Source organism: Falco biarmicus, chromosome 7, assembly GCF_023638135.1.
Source record: "Falco biarmicus isolate bFalBia1 chromosome 7, bFalBia1.pri, whole genome shotgun sequence".
NCBI lineage: Eukaryota > Metazoa > Chordata > Aves > Falconiformes > Falconidae > Falco > Falco biarmicus.
Window position 1 is genome coordinate 44,980,012 of NC_079294.1, and position 9,642 is coordinate 44,989,653.

Consider the following 9,642-nt stretch of genomic DNA (forward strand, 5'->3'; position numbering starts at 1 on the left):
CCCAAACTCATTAACTGAAGATCTGCAGCCAACAGACTATCACTTGAGTGGTATACCAGCAGCACACAGCAGCCTGAGCTCTCTAGCCAACTGTTACATGCAGTGAGCATATAAAACATCATGAACAGGTTTAGAATAAATGAATTAGAAACAAAAAGGTAGGCCAAACTTTGGATGGGAGACAGCTATGCTGGAAGCCTGTGGAGGTATCTGAACACAGTTGCAGTACTGGCTGATACGCCTAAGGCAAAGCTCGCAAGTGTAAATGGGAGTATCAAGTAGGAGTAGAGAGATTGTATTACCTCTCCTTTTGGCGGTGGTATAACTGCTACTAGAATACTGTGTCCTTGGTACTCGGACAAGATTACAAAATGATCCCCTCTGGCATTATAATCTATAAATTTAAAATGTATAAATTGGAATACCAGCCACAAACCAGCAGTTTGGGAAGACTGCATCTGGAAACAATTGCTATGATTCCTGTTTATCTCTTTATTGGAAGTGTCCCTGCTCTACTAATTCCATCCACCAATTTTCTGAAATTCAGCTGCATCTGCAGGCCAAATACCTCTCATCATACTACAAAGACTACAAAATACTGCAGTTTTCTTATCTGGACTGAGTAATTTTCTTCCATTTATAGCATTTTGTATGTATTTCTGAATAAACAAGAAGGAGCATTGTTACAGAAATTGTCTCTTCTCTTGACAATCTAATGATGGCTATTTCTAATTTACAGCAGCAACTGCCTGGAACTTGTATAAATGTAGCTAGTAAGTGTTACCAACATAAGTGGCTTTGACATGAACTTTACAATAACATCAATCCATTCCCTTTCATGGTATTTCTCTTGATTTACACCACTGCAAATGAGTTTAGAACATAGATTTTTTTTTTTAAACCAATGAACACAGACAAATGCAATGCATTGAGTGCTCTGAACACTCAGACCCTTAGACACAACATCACAAAATCACCTGTGTGTGAAAGCCTCAGTCAGATGACTGAGAATACTGTACATTCCAGCTGGGAGGCTGCTGCCATAGGTGCTTGTTACAGTTTCCTTTATGGGAATTTATTTCTGGCTAATTTTTCCAGTTAAACTATTGCCTGATAGCACCCAACTTAGTTCCAAGAAATGGATCATAACTTTTTTTAACTCAAGCCATTGGCAAGAACTGGGTTAGGGAATAACCCAAAGTACACTTAGAGCAGAAGAAATGAGGGAGCGGTGATTTTTAAAGCTACAGTGGTGACAAAGAGCTGGAGTGAGTTGCAAGTATTAGTCTCCTAAGACGAATCATCAGCAGCCAAACCTAGTTTGCCTTGCTTCTCTTTCCAAAGAATGTTTGCATAGGTTTCAAGTAAGAACAACTCTGCACAGAACCGTTCCTGCTTCTGTTTGAGGGTGTTCCTGCTGTGTCTCTTCTCACTGTCTCTTACAATGAACAAAATTCACAGGATCCCACCTTCCCTATTAAAGTAATGATCTCTTCAAAAACTCCTGAATTCCATGGAAGGAGACCTAAAGCTTAATGAGATCATTAGTATGATTATAAATGCAGACACTCTTGAAAAAAGAGCTGAACAAAACTTTTGACCTTTTAAAGAAATATATAGAATTATTTTAGTGCAAATATCAAGACCTGAAGCTTATATCGTATTTTGTAGCAATAATGTACTATTTTTCCTTTACTATAAATGAAAAGTGACCCTAACTTATATGGATGCTTTGGTCTTTCTAAGTATCTGAAAAATGCAACTGGAAAAGGCAGGTCAAATTTAACTCAGATTTTAACCAGCAGTCAGTGTAGGCAAACTAGACACTCTTAAACTTTAGCTATTTGCTCTCAAACTGAATTTAAAATGTGGTAAAACCATGTAAAAACCTACTACAGCAACACACACACACTTAACTCCAGCAGAAGGTATTAAGAAAATAACAAATTCAAGGTATATTGATAGAAAATTCTATAGTGGAAAAAGTATTCTGACTAATGTTAGCAGAATCCTAAAATAAAGGAAATCAAACATGAAAAACCCAGACAGATCTGCTCATCTTTAGTCCTCTCTTCTGAAGTGTAGTCATGTCCCTGTGGGAAGTAATATGATCCAAGGATATGAACATAACTTGTTTACAGATATAAGAAAAGTTAACAACAGCTAGTGAGTTACAGCAGGAATGAAACAGAACAGATGTCACTTCAGCTTAATTTTCCACTGCTTTCTTTTGATGCTTGTAGAGGATAATAAATTCATCAGGCTTTATAAAGGGGATTGAAAATTAAGCTTGCTTTCTTATGGAGATTTGGAAACTTTAAACCTGACCTTCTCATACAGTATTTATAATCCTGGTGGTCCTGAGATGATCTCGCTGATGCCCAAAGGAGAGGCTAGTTTAAAATAGCAAAGTCACCATGTTGTTCTAAAGTCTAAAATGATGTAACATAGTACATAAGTATGTATAAGCAGAATGAAAAACAAAATTGGGATAAAATACCTTATAAGTGACAGACTGCTATAAAGAAGTTTCAATTTTGAAAGGGTGGACTTCTTTATTGTAGCTAAGGAAACTACTCGCACTTAATGAACCCTTTCCTGTGCTGAATAGCAAAATAAAACCTACTTGCTTTTTTGCAGGGAATCTTGCAAAAAATACTTAGAAAGGAATACACCTGTATGATTGTACATGTATGTGCAAATAGGATTATCAACCTTCCCACACACTACAGAAATCAAAAATTACAGTCCTGCAGTCACTGCACACTCATGACTCCAAGGTCATCAATCTCTTCACTGAAGATCATCAAGCACTAAATCATTAGGAGATTAAAGTCTTTGCACACTACTTTATCCTGTAGAGAGAAATTATGCTAAATATCAGGGTTAAATCTCACTGAAAGGAGAGTAACACATGATAACATACACACAGCGAAAAACAGTACCCAACAAGCCCCTGTAACCCCACATAATCATCACATAAAACTGCCCTAATTTAATCCCCATTGCAAACAGTTCCAGCAGCCCATGATCAACAGGGACAGTCACAACACGTGGCTGCTTTGCCCTGCCATGTCAGCAGCACAACAGAGGAACAAAAGGAAACCACCCTGTCTCATACCTAAACCACTGCGAAAAACATCTCATCTGGCATTTCTGCCACTTCTGGGGTTTTACTACTCAGTTACTTGCTCACACTACATTCATTTGTATTCCTTAAAGTACCATTTTAAAAAAAATATATAGTATTTACTTTGCATTCATTAAAACCTAGAATAAGAAAACTGGCAATAATATGCAACCTTTATCTGTACGGTAAGTGTTGAGCACATCCCTTCACCCTTTCCTAGACTGTTCTTTAACATTGCAGTGGTATCTGAAACCCAAACCTTTGCTAGCCTTTCCTCACCAGTTAGCCCCTCTCAATCTTACTTGTTAACATCCACTACAAGAAAACTAGCAACTCAGCATCCCTGGTGCATGACTTGGTTAAATCTCTTTGGTCCAAATGACTGAACTACTCAACCACAAAAGACCTTAACAGCAAGTTTTTCTGGTACCTTTTTCAGCCTCCTCAGCTTTTCTCCAGTATTAACATAAACTGTATTTTTTATCCATCTGCCTCAAAAGATCAGATGATCCCTTTTTAAAACCAAAGCAATTCTTCACTTGAAAGCAAACAGAATTCAACAGAGGAAATGTTTCAAGAAGTGGCTGCACATTTAGTGAAAAATAAAAGCACATTAATATAAGGAGCATCAAGAAATCTAGTAACAGCTCGCCTTACTGCCATCACTATTTGGTGTTGCTTCTTCAATACCAGTTGTGAAGGGAATGCTGATAACATCAGGCAGATTGTTTCCAGACTTTCAGAAGGCAGAAGTGTCACAGGTCTGACACATACAGCACTGTCATGGGCAACATTGAAACAGCAGTGACAAATGAAGGCTTGAAAAAAATCTTAAAAACTGTCTTGGACTAGTCCCTACAGCTGAATCACAGTCACTGGTTTTGGTATGAAGGAAAGACATGCATTTGTCCCACAACTGTTTTACCAATCTATGCAGTAACTGAAATCAAACCCACCGCAGGTAAGTATTATTATCACAGTGGCTCTACTAATGTACTAGTAATACTTTTTGTATCTTTCACATTGAGCTTTGGAAAATCTTTTTCTCTCTTCTCCCTTTCAATTATTTTATCAAATTCTTTATGGGACATTTTCCTAACAGTATTTTTGGATGTTCTGTTGAAAAACAATTTATTGCACAAGAAAACTTCATCAGGAAAGGCAGAATTACTTACTCTTCATTACAACTGGAACTTCTAGATATTCTTGGCACACACAAATTATAAAAGAGAAAGTGCCTCATGAGTAATTTACCATTATTGACAAATATGCCTAGTACTTCTGCAATATATGACAATGCAGGCCATTTCCTTTTCCATTCACAGCCATACAGAATGGCACGATAAATACATTCAGCCAAAAGTTATTATTGCAAGTGTACCTTACGTACTCTCACTTTAAGGAAACAGAGCTGCACAACCACCAGCTGTCCTCAGTTAACTCTGAGCTTGCTACAGCAGTCCTATATACTACTTTTTGTGAACAGACATAGTTTAAGTGGTGCCTCTGGAGGCACATCACCTCAGCAGTTGTGACAGTTGACTATTTGATTGTGCTCCAAACCATATCTGAGAAATTATCTAATTAAAACCCAGGTAGGTAAAACCAGCCACAAGCTCTAGTTTTGAAGTTGAAGATAGCCACACGACACATGAGGTGATTTGAGAAACATACAGCTGAAGTATGAGCTGCTACCAAAGAAATCACAATCCAAACCCACATTTTGAACAATGCCAAACCTCTCTTTTTAAGTTATATTCAAATTACTTAAGCTTACATTAGGACTTCTTCCATGACAACATGCTAAGAAGCTAAGTACAAAGTGAACTTCCCTCTTTATGTCTGATACTCTGTCAGTTAAAAGACTTAAACTTCAAAACCTGTTTTTAAAGGTAACATATAAATGAGACATCTGCAGTTGAAATCTTTGAGTGTACCCTTCCCTGAACATCTACCAGGGATTAAAAGTATTGCACAGCATAATGTGACAGTTCTACGCCCCAAGAGGCCACAATAAGAAATAAATATTGGCCTCCATCCTTCTGCTTTTGAATGCCTTTGCCTGCTGAAAGAGCGATTTAGAGGTAAAATGTTCTTGATATTCTCAATTAACAACCTGAACTTAGACAAACTACTCAGTTCCTTAACAACCTAAACTGCCTGTTACCAATTTATTTATACTTTTTCTGCTTGTTTATATGGGTATGTGTGCCCTTGTATCTGGTATTTTCATGAAAGCAGCCTGTGAAAAGTTTTGTTCACCATCATCTATGAAAATATTGAGATCTTTTACCCTTAATTGAACAGCCTCTTTCACAAAGAAAGCTTCAAATATACAGGTGAAATGAAATCAATTACTTCAGGTGAACTCAGATTTCATGTTTAAATTATGACACATATTTCAGCATTGCTAATGTGAAAAGTGGATTATGCTGTGTGACTAATTCATTTTGACTTAGACTATATATAATTAAGTACTGAGAAAAACTGAAACAACATGATCAACAAATGGAGACTCAAGACATGTGAAATTAAATTCTGAAAGCTCAGGAAAATAAAAAAGGCCAAGGTTTTAATGCAGATTTTTTTTTAACAGAGTTTGAAGCCTCCCTTGTGCCTGTGAAGGGCTTCCCCTTCCCATTTGACTGCTTGCCTCTCTTTTCAGTGTCCCAGGAAACACAATTTCATTTCTTCTGTAGCAATCTAGCTGTCACAGATTTTTCTCATTGAATCAACACAATCACTAAAAATACTTGAGAAATATTTAATGAAAATTATTTCCTTTCATAGAACTATTAAGGAACTACTATTCTGAGAAAGCTCTTCAAACTCAGATTTGGTCCTGAATTTAAATTCCCATTCAGACAGGAGGATGGATCCCACCTTTTTTAAAATGCTAGCTCAAGGAGTATTCTACTGCGATGTATCTAGATGAATCTAGACTTGTTTTAAAAAGACAAACACCCCTCTTTCAGACATTCATTTTCTACCTTTCCCTACTTCCATTTTGCTGAGTGCTAAAACAAGCTGTTGAACACTGTTTTTCATCAATCCCTCAGAAAATGGAGTGGACAGGGCATGAGAAACCTTGCCAATCACCATATTCTAAACCACAAAAAATTCCTGATGGAACTTGTCCCAACTTTTTATCTAAATCTTGTAGGCTAGACATTTGGTGGATCTCCTTTAAGCAAGCACTACTGCACTACAAGTTTTTCTTAGTTCCTAGGAGGAATGTAAAGCAAGCAAGATTCTGGTTCAGACACTGAGGTTCTTCATGGTAGTACACAGCATTAATGAAGGCCCTCTCAAACCAACTACATCTGTAAGTTAATGACCTACCATTATCACACTGACAGAACTCATCAGCCCTGTCCACATGCTCAGATACGTGCATCTCTTTACTAACAGTCCCATGAGTTCTAGCAGAGGCAAAAATCATACATCATCTGCTTGCATGATTGGCTTTGAAAGTATGAAATACGAAATTATTAAAATGGCATCTTTTTAAAATGCATCCTCAAAATTGCCAAATGCACAGAAATGACACTTACGTATTAAAAAAATAAATAATCCCATTCCTCCCTTCAGTTGCATAATTTTTGCTACTCAAAGGTAAATGATTACTCATTTTCTCTTTCAAATTATATTCTTCCCTAAACTCAATTCTGAAGACACTTCCATTAAATCAGTGTATTGGTAATACTACTGTGGCCTCATACACAGTCTGTATGCACATGTATCAGCAAATGCTATACTGAAAAGAGTCCCATGGTATTCTAGATCCACCAGCCTTCCCTCCATCCTGGTCTCATCATCAGGCTACAGAAAGATGATGCAGATATGCCCAGCAGCATATCAAACCCTCTAAGCCATCTCGCCTGTCGTTAACACACTAATCCTTCAAAGGGTATTCTGAGGCTGCACCTGGGAGCCACACTAGCAAATGACTTCTCTGGATGGACAGCAAATCTATCCTGAAAGCAGCCTCAGGGCATCCCTCAAAAGTGGATCTAAAAAGAACCAATACAACTTCTTGCAGTAATAACAGTAAACCCACAAGAATGCACTGTTTGATTGGGGTCTATACAAAACGCACCTCAGCTAAAACTTCAATTTTGTTTTCTCACCAAAGCACTTACAAGCCAAGCCCCGTGTTTATAAATTCCTAGCAACACATAGGGGGGAATAAAAATGGGAAAGTAGCTATAACCCCAGTAATACATATTCATTAGCTAACTTTTGCAGGAAAACTTCTGCCCAAGGTGTTTCAAGTTCTTACTAGTTTAATGTCCCAATTTAAAGTACTTCCTCTACCTTCTAAATATTTAACTTGCATGACAACCTTTATGTAATACACTCAATTACACAAACATCCTTGGATTTATTATCTCAGATTCAAGGATATCTGGAGCTTTTCAGTAGCTATCATCCACTTTAAAGCAGAATACATTTTGAGGTATATACCAACTGAGCTGGACTAAGCGGACTAGTTATTAATGTGGTCAGAGTTTACAGGGACAACTGAAGAGATTATACCTGTATTGGTCTAATACATTCATAATTAATATTTTAAAACAGTCTTTTAAAAGTTATTACCAATATTAGGGATCACCTTTGTGTCTAATTTGGTTTATACTAGGCAAATCAATCATTTTAAGAACCTGTGTGTTATACTCAATTCAAAAATCCATATAAGCAAAGGCATATAAGATGTTTCCCGTTTTCATCAAACTGTTTAAATCTTATACTTTTACCTAACTCGCTTTTTCCATTTTACTCACGCTCCATTTCAGAAGATTTTCAGAATACGCTTCCAGGCGTTTCACAGTGAACACAACCTCCCTATCCCAAAAAGCCCCCGCAGTAAAACTTGGGAAAACTCATGAGGTTTATTAGCAGCTGCTCCTCAAGCCGACTCATAACCTTTTCTTCCCGTAACAGCAATAAGCCCGCAGACACACACCCCGCCCTTGCAAGCAGCGTTACACTCCTGCAAGCAAGCAGCAGCCCCCACGCCAGGCCCCGCGGCGGCGGCTCCGCAGCCGCGATGCGCCGGGAAGCGCCCGCAGAGCCGCCCTCCGCCGGCCCGGCCTTCCCGGGAAGCGCTGCCCGCCCCGCCCCAGGCGGGCGTCCCCCCCCGCCCCCTGGTACCTCGGGATCTTGTGTCGCTTATCGTGAAGGGTCAGCTATTTGTATTTATAGTTCAGGGCTTTTTCTTTCCGAATGGCATTTCGAGGCGCAGCCGGGGAGGGTTGGGAGGGTGTGGGGGGCACACGGCTGCCCACCGGGGTACAGCCGCGTCCCACCGCTGGCTGTGGGAGAGGGGACAGGGAGGAGGAGTAAGGAGCAAGGAGGGGAGAAAGAAAACCAACAGGAGCGAGGAGCGGCAGAAGATAAAGGCAGGCGGGGGGAAAGAGGCTGGGGGGTGGTGGGAGACCCGCACGGGAGGGAGAGGGAAACCGCGCGGGAGGGACGGCGCAGGCCGAGGGGTGCGAGGGGTATAGCGGGGGCCGAGGAGAGCACGAAGCACAGGGCGGGAAAGCGGCGGGCACAGCCGGCCCGGCACCCACCTGGCACCGACACACAATGTCCGACTCGGTGGCCAGCAGGTCCACCACCTTGCCCTTGCCTTCGTCCCCCCACTGCGCTCCCAGCACCACCGTCACTTTGTTACCGCCCGGCTCACTGCGCGCCCGCTTGAGCCCGCCGCCGGGGTGGCTGCTGCGGTCGTTGGACGCGCGGGTGCCCGACATAGTGGGTGAGAGGGTGGCTGGAGCCGCCGCCTCACGCTGCCTCGCTCCGGCGCCGAGCCCAGCCCCTACGCGCCAGCCGCGGCGCCGCTGCCGGCCTTTAACGGCGCCGCCGCCGCCCGCCTCCCGCGGCGCGCTGACGTGCTCGGATCCGGCTGCCTCGGCCGCCGCCAGCGGCTGCACCGTCCCGCGCACGCACACGCGGCCTCGTCACCCACGCGCAGTCGCCTCACACGCGGAGTGTCCTCACAGAGACCCGCCACGCACGCGCTGCTTCCTCACACACAGTCTCGTCAGACAGGCAGTCTCCTCGCATGCGGTCTCCTCATGCGCAGTTTCCTCACACACAGTCTCCTCACACATGTGCAGTCTCCACGCACCGGCAGTCTCCTCAAACACAGTCTTGTCACACACGCAATCTCATCACACATGTGGTTTCCTCATGCGCATTTCCTCATACAGTCTCCTCACATATGTAGTCTCCACACACACAGTCTCCTCATGTGCCGTTTCCTCACACAGTCTCCTCACACATGTAGTCTCCACACGTGGTTTCCTCACACGCAGTCTTGTCACACATGCAGTCTCCTCACAGTCTCCTTACACACAGTCTCATAACACATGCAGTCTCCTCACACACAGGCTCCTCACATGCAGTCTTCTCATGCAGTCTTGTAACATACATGCAGAGTGTCCTCACAGTCTACACACAGTCTCCTCACATGCTGTCTCCTCACGCAGTCTCGTAACACACATGCA

At 41.8% G+C, this 9,642-nt stretch overlaps 1 protein-coding gene across 2 annotated transcripts in view; it reads right to left on the reverse strand.

Moving 5' to 3' along the window:
- ADSS1 (adenylosuccinate synthase 1) overlaps nucleotides 1-9,271 on the reverse strand; it is a 31,809-nt gene extending 22,538 nt beyond the window's left edge. The window contains exon 1 of one of the 2 annotated variants that reach the window (XM_056347441.1): nucleotides 9,170-9,271. In XM_056347441.1, coding sequence (XP_056203416.1) covers nucleotides 9,170-9,199 — 30 coding nt within the window. In that variant the 5' untranslated portion in view covers nucleotides 9,200-9,271. The other variant, XM_056347440.1, reaches the window with a different exon arrangement.
- Between the last annotated feature and the right edge of the window lie 371 nt (nucleotides 9,272-9,642).